The sequence below is a fragment of the Orycteropus afer genome, unplaced genomic scaffold (assembly GCF_000298275.1).
Source record: "Orycteropus afer afer isolate SDZICR_OR568_19922 unplaced genomic scaffold, OryAfe1.0 scaffold00052, whole genome shotgun sequence".
Lineage (NCBI taxonomy): Eukaryota > Metazoa > Chordata > Mammalia > Tubulidentata > Orycteropodidae > Orycteropus > Orycteropus afer.
In genome coordinates, this window is record NW_006921639.1 from 115,882 (window position 1) to 134,977 (window position 19,096).

The following is a 19,096-nucleotide window of genomic DNA, read 5'->3' on the forward strand; positions in this document are numbered from 1 at the left end:
TTAAAGCAACCTCACAACTGGACTAATAAGCAACATCATGACAAACAGAGAAAACATTGAAGTTGTCAAGAATTTCATTTTATTTAGATCCATAATCAATGCCCATGAAAACAGCAGTCAAGAAATCAAATAATACATAGCAGTGGGAAAATCTGCTGCAAAAGACCTCTTTAAAGTGTTGAAAAGCAAAGGTGTCACTTTGAGGATTAAGGTGTGCCTGACCCAAACAATGGTCTTTTCAATAACCTCATATGCATGTGAGAGCTGGACAAGGAAGACCCAAGAAGAATTGATGTCTTTGAATCGTGCTGTTGGCAAAGAATATTGAATATACCATAGATTGCATGGAGAACCAAAAATTCTGTCTTGGAAGAAGTATAACCAGAATGCTTCTAAGAAGTGAGTATGGCAAGATTTCATCTCATGTACTTTGGACATGTTGTCAGGAGGGACCAGTCCTCGGAGATGGATATCCTGCTCGGTAAAGGAGAAGGTTAGCAAAAAAGAGGAAGACCCTCAGTGACATGGATTAATATAGTGGCTGCAATGATGGTTTGAGGATGGTGTGAGGCCAGGCAGTGTTTCATTCTGTTGTACTTAGGGTCACTATAAGTCAGAACTCATTCAACGGCAACTAATATCAACAACAAAAAACAGCACCACAGAATCCAATGTCCTGTATGAACCAGCACAGGGCAGAGAATCCTTTGGATACTTTCCAATGGGCTTTACCAGGAAGCAGCTACTGGTCACACAGCCACTCAACACTGAAAGAAACTCCAAGACAGGATCTGAACAACAATGAGTCCTCCCACAAGGCTGTATACAGGCTGTGTGCATAGCATGGCCTAGTCAGTTTTTAAGATAATGAAATTATTCAAGATTGTTGGTTCCAGTCCTGGAACACCATGGAGCCCTGATCTGTCCCATGAGAAACCCATCACTTCTCATGAGCCTGCCGTGTAGGAGAGGTAGCCTATAGGATCTCTAGAGGATAGCCCAGCTGAGCCCAGCTTTCTAGCCATGTCCACCTAGGTACCAAACGGTGAGTGAAGAAGCCTCTAAATGATCTTAGCCCGTGGCCCTAGAGTCTCCTCAACCTTCAGGTGTTCCCGAGTGAGTCCCCAGACTTAGTGGAGCAGAGACAAGCTATCTTCACTGTGCTCTTCTCAATTCCTGATCTACAAAACCCATGAGCATAATGAAATGATGGTTTTATACCACTAACATTCCGTAACATTGAGGTTTGGAATGCTTCATGAATTTGCGTATCATCCTTGTGCAGGGCCATGTATTTTGTTGACTATGCAAAGGCATTTGACTGGATGGATCATAAGAGATTACGGGTAACATAGCCAAGAATGAGAATTCCAGAGCACTTAATCGTGCTCATGAGGAACCTGTACATAGACTAAGGAGCAGTCATTTGAACAAAAAAGTTATGCATCAGGGTTGTATCATTCAACACACTTACTCAATTTGTATGCTGAGCAGATAATCTGAGAAGCTGGACTATATGAAGAAGGATGTGGTATCAGGTTTAGAGAAAGAGTCATTAACAACCTGAGATATATAGATGACACAACCTTAATTGCTGAAAGCAAAGAGGATTTGAAGGACTTACTGAGGAAGACCAAAGTCTACAGCCTTCGGTGTGAATTACACTTCAACATAAATAAAATGAAAATCCTCACACCTGGACCAATAAGCAACATCATGTTAAATGGAGAAAATACTGGAGCTGTTATTGAATTCACAATCAATAACAATAGAAGCAGCAGTCAAGAAATCAAATGATGTATTGCATTGGGCAAATCTGCTACAAAATACCTCTTTAAAATGTTAAAGAGCAAAGATGTCACTTTGAGAACTAGGGTGCACCTGACCCAAGCCTTATTTGCATGCAAAAATGAGACAGTAATTGAGGACAATTGGAGAAGAACTGATGAATGTGAATTATGGTGTTGGTTAAGAATATTTAATATACCATGGACTGCAATGAGAACAATCTGTGTTGGATGGAGTACAGCCAGAATGCTCTTTTTTTTTTTTTTTTTTTTTAATTGTGATTTGGGTGAAAATTTACAGAGCAAATTCACTTTCCATACAGCAGTTCACATACACTTTGTCTCATGACACTGACCACAATTTACCACAATGCAACAGCTCCCCTCCCACTTCCTGATCATTACCTCTTCCCTGTGTCCATCCCTCCATGCACTCCTGCCCCCTGAGCTGTCTCCCTGTGCATAAACAGGCCTTCTTTCTCCAATGATTGTTCTCTCCAAGGAGTGTATCTACCTCAGGCAAATGTTCAACTCATATGCCTGTCTTTTGTTTGGTTGGAAGCCAGAGGTGTAGGTTCAATTCCAGACAAGAAGGGCAGCTAGGGGTCATAGTCTCAGTGGTTCCACCAGGCTGTATCAGACCAGCAAACCTGGTCCCCCTTTATTTTTCCCCAAATGATTTTGAGTTTTGTTCCACATTGTTCTACCTCTATGCAGGATCTCCTATATAGATCCCCCTCTGAGTGGTTGACAGTGGTAGCTGGACACCATCTAGTTCTTCTGGTCTCATAGTCATATAGGCTGTGGATCGCATGGTGTACCAGTCACTAGGACTAATTGTTTCCATGAATCTCTTCTTTGCTCTGGATGAGGAGAGACTCATTGTTGCATCTAGATGGCAGCTTGCAAGCTTTTAAGATCCCAGTTGCTACTTGCCAAAGTAGGAGGTGGAACAATGTTTTGTGTAGTATGTTATGCCAATTAAGGTTGATATCCCCTGGGACTATGGTCCTGACAGAATGCTCCTTTGAAGCAAGGATGGTGAGATTCACCTCTTGTACTTCAGCCATGTGGGATAAAGTTGGACAGAAGGACCAGTCTCAAGAGAAGGATATCATGCTTGGTAAAGTAGAGGGTCAGCAAAAAAGGGGAAGACCTTCAGTGAGAAAGATTGACACAGTGGCTGCAAAGATGGGCTAAATCATAGCAATGACTGTGAGGATGGTACAGGGACAGATAGTGTTTTCATTCTGTTGTACACAGGGTTGCTAAAAGTTAGAACTGACTCTATGACACCTAACAACAACAATATTGAAGTGGTTTGAAATGTAGCAATTTTAACAGGGACCTCATTATTGCTTTCAAATGTAAGGAAACTGAGGCTTAGAGAGAGTTAAGTGACTGGATCAGAGTCATGAAGCCAGCCCGGGACAGATCCAGAATCTACCTCTCACTGATGTGAGATCAAAGTTGGTGTTACCTCAACACACTGAGCAGCTTCTTCTGTGGATGCTCTAACCCCTTGGGATTCATTGTCAGAGGGAGTTTGCTAACTGAAGCATGTTCAGAGGAAGCAGCCCCACTCCAGCTCCAGGAAGGACAGTTGAAGACAGTGGAGGTATTTAGCTTTGACTAAATTGTGACTAGAAGTTGTGGAAAAAATGAGGACTGTTTTCAGATATTGCAGACCTTGTTACTAGAAAAAGGTGAACTCTGTGGCTCTACTTGGCAGATTCAAGAGCATTGAGGGTGATGGGGCAGGATTGGATTCAATTGAAGGAAGAACTCTATTGATGGCATCTGTTGGGAAAAGACTGAGCTGTCCCAGGAGGCAGCCAGGGATAGGCTGGGGAAACCTTGGGCAGGACAGGACATCATAGAGGAGAGTCAGCCTCAGGTAGCCCTAGGATGTTGGTATTTAGGCTCTAAATTAAAAGGGAAGAGAAATTATCTTCATTTACAAGAGTTGTCCCCAATGTGACAATGTCCCACTTGAACATGCCCACATACATGCTCAGATTTGATAACTCTTCAAAGTTTGTTGTTTTTTAAATTACATTTCTTTTATGTCCACTGACAAATTTTTCCTACTATGGTGACTGCTAAAAATACAAAGACATTCGGATTGCATATGTTGTTGTTGTTATGTGCCATCGAGTCGGACTCGGATTGCATATACAGATCTTTATTGTTCTGGAAACCACAGCAAAAGCATCTCAGCTTCTCCAGACAGCAATGACAGCCACCATCCAGTTAGGGAGTGTCATGCTCAGGGCTAGCTCCCTCCCAGACAAGCTATGCCTGTGTAATAGGAGGAAAGTGCTGCTGGTCTAATCAGTGATTCTGGGTAGCCTGAGCCTTTAGAACACATGGGCACCCTGAGCTTTTGGTTGGGACATGGATGTGTAGCTTACTCTCTGTTGTCAGGATGGTGAGGGAACCTTCCTTCCACTTATAGCCTAAGATGTGTAGCTAAGGCTGGTGGATGAATGCGAGTGATACTGAAATTAATGTGTATGTAAGTGCTTCTTTCTTGACCTCCCTGGCCAGCAGTCCATGCAGGGTGTTTGGTAGCAAATGGGCTCCCTATAGCTTTCTTGCAGCTTGCCTAATAAAGAAGCATGTAAGCTGAGACACTTGTAAAAAAAAAAAAAAATTGCATATTTTCTGGCCCCTTCCCTGGAGACCCAGATCCAGCAGATGGATTGGGCCCCAGAGATATGTCTAATGGTACCAAGGTGGCTCTGACCAGTCAAGCTGTAAAGCTCCTGTTTAAGGGGAAAGAAAAGGTCCATGTGTCCCTGCAGGGCCCTTCCTACCAAGGTGTTGGTCAGGCAGAGATGCCCTCTGGTTGGTGTACTTATTAAGTTTGGAAATGAGTTAGGAGAAAGGTGAAGGGAAGAGCCCCAGGGTGACCCTCCCCTTGGGTCAGGACACTGACTGGAAAGCATTGGAAACTGGAGACAGAAACTGACAGGCTAGTGGTGGTTTCTCCCTCTCATCGCTATCCATGGCAAAGGTTGACCAAGCACGACTCAGTGGCTCAGCTTCTGGCCTTCGCCCTCCATCTTCTGAATCTTCAGGGGTCACTGCCCACCAGGTTCAGTAGGGCATTCTTGTAGTCACCACTGGTATCTCCCTGGAGGCAAGAAGGATACAAGGGTTAGAAGGGGGTTTATGTTAGGACACATAGAGGCATGAAATGGTCAGGAGCAACTCCTGTCCGTATTCCTAAGGGCTCTGCTCCTAGGGTGAGCCTGTCATGCCTGTTTGGGTTCCTATGCTACACCTCTCTTTGTTCACTTTTAATTTTAGGCTCTTCGTTTATATTTTCTTTTGATTCTCTTCCCAAGTGCAGGATAAATCGATATGAAAAATAAATCACAGGGTTTAGTTTCAAACAAGGGAAGCATTTTGGTGTCTTCTGCCCTGACAGACACCCCAGGACTCTTCTCAGCTTTCTTTGAAGACCTGGTGGGTATACCCATTCAGGAATTCAGCATCATCAAGTCCATCCCTATTGGGCTGGAAGCAGCAGGGCTGCCCTGGGAAGCCAAGAAGTGGGGAGAGGAGCCTGGGCTGTGGCCCTATAGAGGCTTGAACCCTGTCTCTGTCACTGCCTGATGGGGTGGCCAAGGCATTCTCTTCCCTTCCAACAATGATACTTGCATTAAAAACTCCTACATAGAAATTAATTAAAAATTAATGATAATAATAATAATTAATTAATTGAGATTAATTTTCTCCTCTGTATGTGATGATGATGGTGAAAGGCACCTTGCTGAGATGTGGGGAGGTGCAAGTAGCAGGAAAAGCTCACACTCGCCTGCATCACCACTGGCTCATACTTGTGCCAAAAAGTGCTGGATTTCCTTCTCTCCAGGAGCCTTACCTGCTCCGTGTAAGACCGACCCAGCATGTCCAATGGATGAGCCCATTCCTAGGATTCATGGAGCTGGTTAAAGGATCTGTCCACTGAGCCAGAGGGGAAAGGCAAAGGCAGGTCCTTCAGCCTCCTTTGCATGAGGGGAGGAAATGGAAGCAAGAGAAAGGAGTGGATTTACCCAGGGACACTGGGTGAATAAGTGGCCAGGTGAGGATAGCTCTGTCTTTTCTATGCTCTGGAGCAGTTTAAATCTCATGGGAATTATCTGTACCTTGACAATTTAGTCAACCTTGCCTAAAATCATTTTGCCTGATATTTTCTTTTCAAATAATTTAAACTAAATTTTAAATTTCTATTTCTTCCTCTTCTTTTAAATTCTTTTTAAGACAATTTTTGTAATATAGCTTTCTTAAAAAACCATTCGTTTTGTATACCTTTTCAAACGAATAAGTATAAAGTTATACATGGACTTTTATACACTTTTTATTAATTTCTATGTAGGAGTTTTTAATGCAGGGATCATTGTTGAAAATCATTTTTCCTTTGGTAACATATGCAGAGAGTGGTCTATGCTAAAAGAAAACTTTTGGTCAACTTATTCATGATTCCAATTGGATTTTCTTAGGTGAAAGCATTAGGTAAACTCTAAGAGGGTGGGTTTCTCATATCTCTAGATAAGGAGCTGTATTACTGATTATATTAGGTTGCTATGAGTCAGAATCCACTCAATGGCAGTGTTTTTTTTAATGCAGTAATTAGCCTGCTAAGTTCATCAGCATCAGGAGGTCTACATCTTAGATAAGGTCAAGTGTAAGCATTTTAATCCAGCAGTGTTAAATGTTATTGTTCTTCTAAAGCAACTGTGGTTGTTTCTTCTAAAATAACTGTGGCTATATATAACTGGAATGTTAAGAAGACATAGACATCTCTCTGATGCCTTAAGTGACCATCTATGGTTGAAAGAATTCATAGCACCCAGCTCAGTCTGTGTGTTGGGAAAGTCCCTGCCAGTGACGTAGCAACAGGCCAGACTGGTTTTTGTCTACCCTTTTTGGTCTCTTGACAAGACTGACTGAGAAATCTAAAACAAACAATTGTAACCTTCCCTCTAACTGTTTGCCATTGTCCTAACCAGAAAAGATTTTAAAGCAGAAATGACTTTAAACCTATTGTAAGCTATTGTAAATTGCTTGGAAATGTAGTTAGCAATAGACATTCACAGGAGACTATAGATTTGTCTTAGTAGCAAATTAAGACATGGGGATATATTTCTCATGTTTTACCTTCTGTTAATGAAATTGTCAAGGCCTGACCCACTCTATGGTATTTTCCATCACCTCATATTCATATGAAAGCTGGACAATGAATAAGGAGGACCAAAGATTGATACATTTAAATTGTGATATTAACGAAGAATACTGAATATGCTATGGACTGCCAGAAGAACAAACAAATCTGTTTTGGAGGAAGTGCTGACAGAGTGCTCCTTGGAAGCAAGACTCACATACTCTGGATGTGTTATCAGGAGGCACCAGTCCCTGGAGAAGGGATTTTAAGAAGATATATCATACAGGCTTCAGCAGATTGCCTAACTGAACTCCAGTTAAGGTAAGTTTTGGAGTCTGGACATCATGCTTGGTAAAATAGAGGGTCAGTGAAAAAAGGGAAGACCCCTCAGTGAGATGGATTGACACAGCAGCTGAAACACAGCCACAACATAGCAACAATTGTGAGGATGGCTCAGGATCAAGCTGTATTTAGTTCTGTTGTATATAGGGTACTCTGAACCAGAACTGACTTAATGGCACCTAACAACAACAACTACTGATGTTATAAAATCCACTGCCATCCAAGTAGTGACTGGGATCTTAAAAGCTTTCAAGAGGCCATCTAGATGCAATGATGGATCTCTCCTCGTCCAGAGCAAAGAAGAATGAAGAAAACCAAATATTCATGGAAACAATTAGTCCAAGTGATAGGTACACCATGCAATGCTCAGCCTATATGACTATGAGACCAGAAGAACTAAATGGTGGTCAGCTACCACTGTCATCCACTCGGACGGGGATCTATGCAGGAGTTCTTGGATAGAGTGGGAGAACAATGCAGAACTAAACTAAAAATCACTTAAGAAAAAAAAAGGGACCAGGTTTGCTGGTCGGATAGAGCCTGATGTAACCATTGATATTATAGCCCCTAGCTGCCCTTCAGGTCTGGAACTGAACCCATTCCTGTGGCTTCCAGGCAAACAAAAGACAGGCATATGAGGTTAACATTTACATTAGGTAGATACTCTCCTTGGTGAGAACAATCATGGGAGAATAGAAGGGTTGTGTATGCATGAAGAGACAGCTCAGGGGACAGGAGTGCATGGAAGGAAGGACGCAGGGAAGAGGTAACTATGAGGAGTTGTTGTATTGTGGTAAATTGTAGTCAGTGTTATGAGACAGTGTATGTGAGCTGCTGTATGGAAAGTGAATTTGCTATGTAAACTTTCACCCAAATCACAATAAATAAATAAATAAATAAATAAATAGATAGATAGATAGATAGATAAATAAGATCCACTGCCATAGAGTCCAACTCATAGTGACCCCCATTGGGTTTCCAAGGCTGTAAATCTTTAGAGAGGTAGATCGCCTCGTCTTTCTCTTGCAAAGCAGCTGGTGGGTTTGAACCACTAACTCCTGGTTAGCAGCCAAATTCCTTACCCACTATGCCACCAGAAGTTATAGCAGTGTGTGACAATCACTCTGCATGTTGTAGGCTCCAGAACTTGCTTTAATTGGAGTTTGGTAAGGCAATCTGCTGAAGCCTGTATGATTTGTCTCCTTAAAATTTTTCTGCCAAGATTATTTATATCTGAATTTGATTGGTGGGTCTTTATTCTTACCAGTGAATTTACTGTCATCAATTCATCAAAATGTTTTTTTCTGCATGTATCCAGTGTGTTATTTTCAAAGGGGCAAACAGAATTCAAATCCAAAGTCAAATTTCTGAGCACAACATATAGAGGCCTCCATAATCTGGCCTCTGACTGCTTCTTTACCCCTCAGTCCCCTCCAGGCTCCAGTGACATTGATGTACTTGCTGTTCCTTACACACACCACATGGTAAAACTTCAGGCATGTGTTGTACATTGGAAGGGCTATCCACATGGGACTTAGGATGTTGAGAGTATGACACATATTGAATTGTGCCCCCAAAAGATAGAATGAAGTCCTAACCTTCCGGTACCTATGAACACGACCTTGTTTGAAAATAGGGTCTTGATGACATTAAGTTAGCATGAAGTCATATTAGAGAAGGGTGGGTACTAATCTCATCTGAGTGATGTTCTTATAAGAGACACAGAGAAACAGACAGAGGGAAGATGGCTGTGTGATGATGATGCAGCTGCAAGCCAAGGAATGCCTGAGGGTACCAGAAGCTGGGAGAGACAAAAAAGGGTCTTCCTCTAGAGACTTCAGAGAGAATATGGCTTGGCTGATACCCTAAATTTGGACTTCTGGTCTCCAGAGCTATTAGACAATAAACCTTATTCTTATGAGCCATCCAGTTTTGGGGTACTTCATCAAAGCAGCCCTAGGACACTGCAACATCCAGGTCTCCCAGTCATGCCTATATTTCAAATCAGCATCAGAATTCAGAGGCTTTAACTTACCATGATCATGCTGCTGAGGGTCTTGCCATACATCTTCTTGAACTGACACTTGATGAGATTCAAGTCAATCTCACTCCTTGAAACAATTATCCTTATTAGGGTGCCATCCCGTGTCCCTGCTCCCTGGCAAGATAGCAAAATTCAAAAACCACTTCACGCCTTTCAATTCCATCTCCATGGTGATGGATGAGTCTGTGCTATGGGGTCCTGAGGTATTTGAAGGGTATGGAAATGCAAGACATGAGGAGGGATGCTTTAGTAACTCAGTGCTCCATTCCCTTAATATCTCCTCACCCATGGCCCACACCTCTTCCTTTGTGAAAAGCCAAAGGCCCCAAATTGTGCTGTTTGGTTTGCCCATCAGACTCTAGGATCCAAGCATAAAATATTTACTACCCAGAAGTGACACTTCTTGTAGAGTATCATCCAAATCAATTTAGTTGGCCATTTCCAAGCAGACTTTCCTGTTCTTCATTCCTGACCATTCTCATGGTGGGTGGGTACACATGTCCTCCCCCATGCCAGCTGAGGCCAAAGGATCCCCCTGCTTTCTCTCATTTCTGAGGCAGCCATGGGCAGGGAGCTTGGGGGCTCTGGTATGGGTCTTACTTCAACAACCATCAGTGTGCAAGGATACTGACTTTAGTTTTGGAAAATTAATTTGATTATCTACTCTCAGTTCGGAAGCTATCAAATACCAGAAACTCCATCTGTCATGAGTGGCTTGAGCATCTGTTTTTGCAGACAGTGCAGTCTTTTAGACAGCAGGCAAGCTGAGTTTGTCACTCTAGCACATATAGGGAGGTTGTGGTGCCATGTGTAGTAACCTTCCTTGGAAATTGTCAGTGCCATTGGAGGCTTGATTTCTTAGCAGGCATTGCCTATGATCCCCAGCAGCGAACTCTACTTCTTCAAGGAGGTGTAGGATACAATGGAAAAGACATTGGATTAACTTGAGTTTAAGTCATGGCTCTGCCACTTTCCAATTGTATGACCTTAATCTGGAGCCTTGGTTACACCATCTCTAGGATGATAATTACAATATCATTTCACAGAATTGTCAAAGTTAGTGCACACCTGTGCATGCATCTGTTCAAATTCCATGCTGGGGGATGTAACTGCCCTTCCTCAGCTCAGTTTGCCCCTCTGAGAGCTAAGACTTTTCTCATCCACACAAGGTTGGGATAAGAGAGGACCCAGGGGTTGAAGATTGCAAGTGGCTCTGGGCAACTTGACTTTGCAGTTGGTGCCACTTAGGGCTGATTGTAAGAGAAGCAGAAAAGAAAAGCCAAGGGATCAGGGATGATTACCTTCATGGCATAGTAGAGTTGCTCTGCAAAGTAGCTATGGAGGTTCCGTGTGCATTTCACTGGCAGACAAGAAGGTACTGTTAGTCGCTAGAGGTTGTAGATGGCATTACATAAGGTTTATTCATTTATGTGTTGTCTCTGGTCTTAAGGATTAGCATTGTGTAAAGCCTGATGTATTTAGGTGTTCCCTGACCAGTTTCAGAATGGTGGTATGATGGTTAAAGTGCTTGATTGCTAACCAATCAGTTAGTTCAAACCCACCAGTTAGATCAGTGGTTTAAACCCACCAGCTGCTCTGTGGGATTAAGATGTGGTAGTCTATTTCCATAAAGATTTAGAGTCTTGCAAACCCTGTAGAGCAGTTCTACTCTGTCCTATTAGGGTTGCTATGATTTGGAATCAACTTGACATCAGTGGATTTTTTTTTTTTTTTTGGGGGGGGGTTGCCCAGTTCCAAAGCAAGTGACTTTGAGTCAGGTAGAAATGGCAAGGAAGGAAGCCTGGGGCACTGGGGACAGGTCCAAAGACCCAGAACAGGGATACAAAGGGAAAGATGTGTAGCACTGGAGCCCACAGGCTTGTCTGCGGGCCTTTAGCTCTGGCCCATTGATGAACATTTGCCTCAGTGCAGTGCTAGGGTCTCACCCCAGATCTGGCTCCCCAAGAACCCAGCTCCTTAATAGCAGAGAGGAGACACAATTTCACCAAGTTGATTCCGACTCATAGTGACCCCCATTGGTTTTCCAAGGTGGTAAATCTTTATGCAAATAGATTGTCCAGTCTTCCTTCTGTGGAGTGGCTGGTGGGTTTGAACCACCAATTTTCTGGCTAGCAGTCAGATGCCTTTCACTGTGCATATATATACATACACACACATGCATATGCATACACCCACACATGCATAAACACCAGATCCTGCATGGTCAGCACAGAGGACATTCCCTGGCAGAAAATAGCACATAGAAGTGTGGCCAATATCTTGGGCTGAGGGGTAGAGGCCAAACATACAGTCCAAGTGAAGTCCCTTGAAGGGGATCCTAGGGGTCCAGCCTTGCAATGGCTTCCCTGGGCCTGAGACCACTGACAGTGCCCCACCTCTGAGCCCTACATCCTGCCATTCCACATGCATCCTAGCACCTCATGGCTCTGGTCTTACCCACTGTAAGCATGGCCTCCTCTAGTGAGCCGTGGGTCTCACTCCTGATGCTGTCCTCGATGCTCTTGTTGGCAATTTTCTCATATTCCTCAAACACTGTGGACAGAGTGCTGCACTTAGAGGACACATGATCTCAGCATGATGCTATCTTAATCTTACGTCAGACACCGTATGCGAGCGCACCAGCCCTGAGCTCCCTACCAGGTTCAGGGCTCACTAGTCATTTCTTAGCTTAGCAAGTCTGCCTGTTGGACAGTTCATGCCTAAAACTGGAGCCCAAGGCTGGGGAACTCTATTGTGTCTCCCTTTCTCCCTTGCTCTTGGGACTCCTGGGGCCTTCATGCCACCTGGTACCTCTCATCAGGTGGGTAGCACTCCGTGTACACAGGATGGTGATAAATTTCATCTCATCAGTTCCATGGATCTTCTCACCAGCTGCATACAGGTCCTGGCATTGAGGGACACACAAGGAAAGTGGTGAAGGGAAGCAAGGAGTCGTCCATAGTCATGGAACTGGGGCTGAAGGGTCAACCTCAACTACTCTACTAGTCACATTACTCTTTGCTTAGTTATCTCTTTGACAGGAAGTTCACTATCTCCTAAGCTCACTATCTCCCAACAGCTCTGGTGGTTAGAAATCTCTTCACATTGGGCGAATAGCTACATTCAGAAACCCCTAACCTGCCCCAAGGCTTTATGCACTCTCTAGACTTTGCTCACCACCAGGCAGGCCTGAACCCACACCTTGTCCTCTGGGCCCAGGTCCCTTGACCCTTGGCCTGTCCCTTCTGTGATAGAATTTCAGAGCCCCCAGTCCCTCTCCTTCCTCCTGAGAGTCCTCCCTGTCCACTCATTCTCCTCAGATACCGAAGGGCAAAGCCTTCAGAGAACTGACAGGACCCAAGTCAATGAAAGCCCTTGACCAGGTAAGTCTTCTGCCCTGGAAGTCCAGAGGCCAAGGGCTGGCAGCCACAGAGGGTTCAGCCTCACAACCTCACCTGTGCATCCTGCAGGGCTAGGCCAGGGTCCACAAAACCACTCATGTCATCCCTGCTGCCCTGAGGAAAGAGAAGGAACTGCTTGAGGCAAGCCAACCCCAGAAGGCAGACAGGGCACAAGGCTGTTGACTTTGAGACCTTCCCCAACCCTTAGTTTTCTCATCCATAAAGTGGCAGCAATGAGAGTCACCTCACAGGGTGTCGGGGGTCCCACAAGATAAAGGGAGTACCTGACTGGCAGCCTGGCAGAGGCCTGCAGGAAGCCAGGGCTTGCCCAGGGACAGGCTCCCCTCCCTCCTCCAGATGTGTCATATGGCTGAGTCGGGAGAGGTGAGGGCTCTGCTGTTAGGACCATCCAGCCACACTGAGATGCATTTATGAGCCCAGGCAACTGAGCCTGCCCCATGCCCATGGCCCCCTGTTGGGGTTTCCTAGCCCAGGGCTCCCAAAACTGGGCGTGATACCTGCAGGAGGCACACCAGGATCCTCTCCAGGTAGCCGCTTGTGTCTGACTGAATGTCTTCCTCTAGGATGGACCCATAGTCTGCAAGGACAGAGCCATGAGACCCAGGGCTAACCTAGGACTGCTCTTCTTCCAGTCAGCCTCATGTCAACACCTGTCCTGATTAAAGCTTCTAGAAGGACAAGTCCTTGGTGGGGGGTGGAGAATGTGCCCAGGATCCAAGTGGCAGAGACTCCATTGTCATGGGGCTTTCAGAATTGTAATCAGTGTGGACATCCCATCAAAGGCAGAGATAGGCCAGGTCAGGGAGCTGAGTCAGCTCAACAGTTGGGCTCCCACTCATTCCACTGTCACCTCACATCTCACAGACCCATAGGAGAGCTGGCCTATGGGCCACATCCTTATAGCAACCGGCTTGTAGATCACCCTCTGGAGCCTTTGTACCACCCCCATCCACCACTGACACAGTTTGGTCATAGTCCTTAGGGAGTAGATCTGGCTGAACATATACTTGTCATCCCCAGGACTGGTGAGCTTGGGGCAAGATATGGAGTCTGGATCACATTGAGTTCCAGTGTCAGGTGAAGACGTGGGACACAGTAGGGGCTCAGCACCCATGGGTGGAAAAGCATGTTGTACAGTGCTCTGCCTGCCTTCCCACCCCACCACGTAGCTAAACTTTCTGGTTGTCCCCAAACCAGCCTTGAGCTTGGGCTCCCAAGCACAGTAGGCCACCTTACCCTCTTCATATGCTTTCATTATCTCTTGGATCTGGTTCTTGGTCCGAGATGCCAGTATCTCGATGATGACACTCTCTTTGGTTCCCAAACCCTGTGAATAAAATGCAACCTGCTGGAGATCTCATTTGCAGTCTCCTGCTCTGCCCACCATCCTCTGTTGTCAAGGTGGCTGCTGGGCCTCAGGAAGAACTGGCCATGGCTCTGTCCCACACTGGAAACCATGAGAGGCTCGGTGGGAGGACCTCACGGGAGAACCATGCATGTCTGTCTCTAGGCATAGAAATGGCAGGTGACATGGAATGAGAGGAGCCCTCTCAGCTCTGTCTGCCCTCCATAGCTGGTGGTGTCAAACAGGCCCCTTCCCCTCCTTGAGCCTACATATCCTCTTTTATACTTCGGAAAAAGTGCATTAGAGGTACTATATGGAAAATGCCTGCTGGTGTCCATCCAACACCTGTACTTTCAGTAGAAGTGACTACTATTCCTAGGTCTTTGATTCTCACTGCAAAAACAAAAAGGATTGATGGAAAATGAAGGGGGCCCAGGAGTCATGCACAGTGATCATAGAGATCAATTTCTAATTGCACCACATGTCTTGTCACTGAAATCTTGGGAAACCCTGAGTTTGGTTCCATCATGGACACATAAGAGCAAAGGCCAGTCAACCTAGTGCTGGTGGGCTGTCTGAGCAGTAGGCTGAGAGCCACTGGCCCAGCCTGGTATGTTCTCCATCCCAGGGGATCATTCCAGACCACAGCAACATTATAGCTCAAGCTCTGAGGAAACAAGGTGTCCCAGCATTACCTTCACTTTGTCCTTGTAAGAATCCCCCCAACTTGTCTCCCCAGTCACCTTCATGGCCTCATGCAGCTCCTTGGCTTCATATCTGTATGGTGGGTACATTAGGGCCACGATGAACCTCTCAAATTTGCCGCTCAGCTCTGACTTCAAGGTCTCTGTGAGATCCTAGTGCAGGGACAGGAGAAGTGGTGACTGCTATGCCAGCTTCCTCAGTGCAGAGGGAAGAGAGGGGCCAGTGGAGGCCACATGGGTTGTGCCACATGTCAGCTAAGTGTCCTGGGTCAACTCCTTAGCCTCTCTGAACATCAATGTCTCCACTTGCTTTACAGCACAGTGAGATTCCTGCTTTATACTGCTGTTTGAAGAATTCTTGAGGGGTGTATGTGACTATGAACTTTGCATGCAGCACAGTTCTGAGCCCAACATGAGCCCTTGGTTGCTGCTTCCCATTACTCCCCAGGCTGTGGCTTAGGGCAGGCACCACACCTGCTTTGTCACCTTTCAATCTCTATCATGTAGATCATTGACTTCAATAAGTGAATGCACTAGGGAGTGTACCTCACATGTGTCTCCTTCTACAGGCACATGTATCTACTGGGAGCCTCAGGCTACACCCAGTTGGTCTGCACAGGAAGCAGCAAGATCAAGGGCTTTTTCAGGCTCGATTTAAATCCCAGCCTTATTGCTTACAAAACTCTGAGGTTTTGAACAATTTGATGGGCCTCTCTGACATCAGTTTCCTTAAATATTGAAGGCAGAAAAGACTGAAGACTTGTGGAGCGAAGAGAGAGAAAAACAGTAAGAAATGGGCCCTGGTTCCCCAAGGGTGACTGGGCCCTCCCTGTGCAAACTCATTGCTGCATTTATGGAGCACCATGGGTGCCCAGCTCTACCTGGGGTTGTGAGCAGGAGAGAGAACAAAAGGTGTGGCCTGCTTACTCCCTGCCTTTGCAGAGTCCTCATGTAGCAGAGGGGATAGGATACGGGGACAAGTAGCTCCCTCATGAAGGATCTAGAATCAATGCCACATGGTTGAGCAAAGCCAGACTTGCATCTCTAGGTGCAGGAAGGAGAAGGGCTTTATGAACCTGGGAACAAGATGGGAAATACCTGGAGGCAGGGAGATGGAGCTTCTGGAAGGGGACCATGGAGCAAATGAAAAGGAGTGCAGTGAGGGACAGGGTGGAAAGAAGGTGGGATCAGACTGCAGAAAACCAGGGGCCTAGAAGCCCTATATATGGTTACCAGATAAAATCCAGGACATCTAGTTAAATTTAAATTTCAGATAAACAATAATTTTGTAGTATAAGTATGTCCCATGCAGTATTTGGAATATACTTATGCTAAAAAAGTATTTGTTGTTTCCTTAAATTCAAATTTCAGTGGGCATCCTATATTTTATTTTCCAAAACTAGCAATCCTGGCCATGATGCATCTGAATGGAGTTGCCTCCTTGGCTACTTCTGGAAGAGAGCATTCCCTGCTCTTGCCAGCACTGGCTCCCATCCCCATCCCTCCTCCTACCTTGCCAAACTGCATCTTGAAGGACTTGGCAATCTGCTGCCGTTGTGCGTTGCTTCTCTTGGTGAGAACATCAATGATGGCCTGCTCATTGGTCCCTGCAGGGGCACATAGTGAACCCACACTGTACAGCATAGGCTAATGGGGGAGGCAAGAAGTTTGTGGCAGGTGCTTCGTGGCCAAGCAATGGGGAAACTGTTTCTGGATAGTTTCAAACATCAATGACTTCCATAGTGCCAACAGTCACCCAGACAGAAAACTATCTTTCCCTAAGTCACCCAGACAGAAAACTATCTTTCCCTACCTGACACCTCCTACCCACACAGCTTCAGCTATGGTAGGGCCTAGCCTCTCAGATAGGATCAGAACCATAGACATTGGACATGGCATCCACTTGGGTCTTTGCACCTTGGGCATGTGAGTTCTCCTGCCCTGACCTCCTTAATGTTGGTGGCAGCAGCAGGTGCTGTGGGAAGGGATAAGGACCAAAAGTCCAGAGTCCTGGGCCTAAGTCCTGGCCCAACTTCTCACCAGGAGTGCAGTAGCTACCTTCGCTGACCCTTAGTGTCTCATTTGTGAAATGGAGACAGTGGGAAAGACTTCACAGGAAGTACAGATGCTTCATAGGCTGATGTGGGAATGGCAGCTCTCACTGGGCAGTGCCCCAATTCCCAGGCAGAGCAGCCAAAGGGTAGCTCCCATCTGCATAAGAAGGGCTATACTCTGTTTAGGTTTTGAGTGCTTCGTGGGCTGAGCTTCCCCATCCTGGCTGGGGCAGGCCTTATCTCCTTACAGCAGTGCTGAGGAGGCACTGGGATATAGGAGACAAGAAGGAGGCAGTTCTATGGTAGCCTGATGTGTCAATGATCTAACTGCACATCTGTGTGGCCTAATGTTTCCAGGCCCTCGATCAGCTCCCCAGACTCCTGCCTGAGGAGAATCTCCTCTATGCCAAGGCTATCTTGGCACTCTGCGTGCATCAGCCAGAGCTCTAGGGTCTGCTTTATGAATGAGGAAATTGAGGCTGAGAGTGAAATCAGTCCTATAAGGACATAGCAACCTGCTCCCTCTGCACACACTTCACATACTCAGGTAGGTATAACCTCCCTCCCCCTCTGGTCTTGGGGGTGGTTGGCTGGGGGTACATCACTGCTGGGGAAGCTGGAGCTTATGTGACTTTCTGGGTGCCAGGGGTCAGTTTCAGGGTGATGGAAGACTTTGCCCTTGCTGGCTGGTCCCTGGCAACCCCCTTCCAGGGCTGCCAGTCAAGGAGTCTGGGGAAGAGCAGGTGGAGAGCCAAGAGGTCCCAAACTCTGTGGAAGCTGTGGGTTCCCACTCACCAATTCCCTTCATGGCTTTGTAGAGGGTCTCTGCATCAGAATCAGGGCTGAAGTGGGGGCTGCCCTTCACTGAGACACCCTCCTGTTCAATCTGTAAGAGAACCCAGGGTGGTCAGAGTGGGAATGGAGTGTAGGCTATTGCACATGAGCATCTTCCCTAGACATGTAGATGAGCTGGGCCCTTGAAGGGAGCTAGCTGAGCCGCAGGCCACTGTGCCAGCCTAGCTTGGGGAAGCAGATGCCTAGTTCTTCCTGTTCCGTGCTGCAGCTTCTGAAAGTGCATTTCCCAGCAGAAGTGTGCTGAGGAAGGGACATCTTTATCTGCTCTGCATCAGGTCCACCACAGGCCACAGGGAGGTCTGTCCTGGAAGGAGGGGCCTGGCTAAAGTGGACACAGGGGCAAGGCCAAGCTGGGCAGCACCTAAGAGAAGGAATCCCAACACTGGACTCCCAGAATGGTGGTGGTGGTGGGGTGCTGCAACCTCAGACAGGCGGGGCACAGACTTGGCAGGTAGCCAACACTGCAGCCCTTTCTAGAGCTGCCACACTTCCCTGTGGAGGCTGCAAGAAGAACCCACTGGGGTGGGGCAGGCTCAGGAGTCCGGGTTTGAAGTCCTTTGTGGTCCTGATTTAAGCCCACTCAGAAGCTCCAGCTGAGTGGAAAGAATCTCTTTTCCCACTCTAGGGTTTTAAAAACAAAGGCAATGTCAGGGAATTCAGAACCTCCATGGATGATGCGGCTCCTGGAATTTCCATCTCAGCCCCTTCACTGTTGGGGAAGGGTTCACAGGCTACCTTAGCTGGGTCTTGCCCAGGGTGGCAGTCCAGGCAGGAACTCTCATACTAAATAGATGACTCAACCCAGCCTAGACTCTCCTGTATAAAGACTCACTGAGGATCACCAAGGAGCTGCCCCTCCTTGGCCTTCCCCATCACAGAGCTCCTAAGAAGCAGGAAGAGAGAACTTAGTTTTACAGGGAGGCAGGGTCCAGGCCACCCCAACAGGCAAGGGTGTGGTCATACCCCACAACAAAGCATTTAGCTGCTTTTTCACCCACTCCTATCCTGTCCAGCTGTTTGTCCAGAGGAGGCAGTGTAGCCAAACAGCAGGCTGATCCTACTGCCAGAGGTCAGCTTACCCATTGGTCCCCAGGCCCATAGACTGCACACTAGGTTGGACTCTGATGCCCCTGTCTTGGTCCCAGTCCAGACTTTACCTTTCACTGGCATGGCAAGGACAATAGTTTCTATACTGTGGAGTAGACAGTCATGAGGACATGAGTCATGAGGGACAATGACCCCTGTGTCATTGTCATCCTACCAGGCTGGCCAGGTCCCTGCAAGGTAGCATTTTTTTTTAATAAAAAAAGAAAAATTTGTATGTGTGTATATATATGCATGTGTGTGTGTGTGTGTATAACTTTATATAT

The 19,096-nt window shown here is 46.3% G+C and overlaps 1 protein-coding gene across 1 annotated transcript in view; it reads right to left on the reverse strand.

Annotated features, from left to right (window-relative positions):
- Positions 1-4,866: 4,866 nt before the first annotated feature.
- Positions 4,867-19,096, reverse strand: part of LOC103195130 (annexin A8) — a 15,907-nt gene continuing 1,677 nt past the window's right edge. The window contains exons 2-12 of the mRNA XM_007938597.2: positions 17,667-17,757; positions 16,330-16,424; positions 14,857-14,970; positions 14,005-14,095; positions 13,266-13,345; positions 12,802-12,861; positions 12,158-12,251; positions 11,804-11,899; positions 10,648-10,706; positions 9,338-9,460; positions 4,867-4,926 (exon numbers count right to left, since the gene is read on the reverse strand). Coding sequence (XP_007936788.1) covers positions 4,867-4,926; positions 9,338-9,460; positions 10,648-10,706; positions 11,804-11,899; positions 12,158-12,251; positions 12,802-12,861; positions 13,266-13,345; positions 14,005-14,095; positions 14,857-14,970; positions 16,330-16,424; positions 17,667-17,757 — 963 coding nt within the window. The remainder of the gene's footprint in view (positions 4,927-9,337; positions 9,461-10,647; positions 10,707-11,803; positions 11,900-12,157; positions 12,252-12,801; positions 12,862-13,265; positions 13,346-14,004; positions 14,096-14,856; positions 14,971-16,329; positions 16,425-17,666; positions 17,758-19,096) is intronic.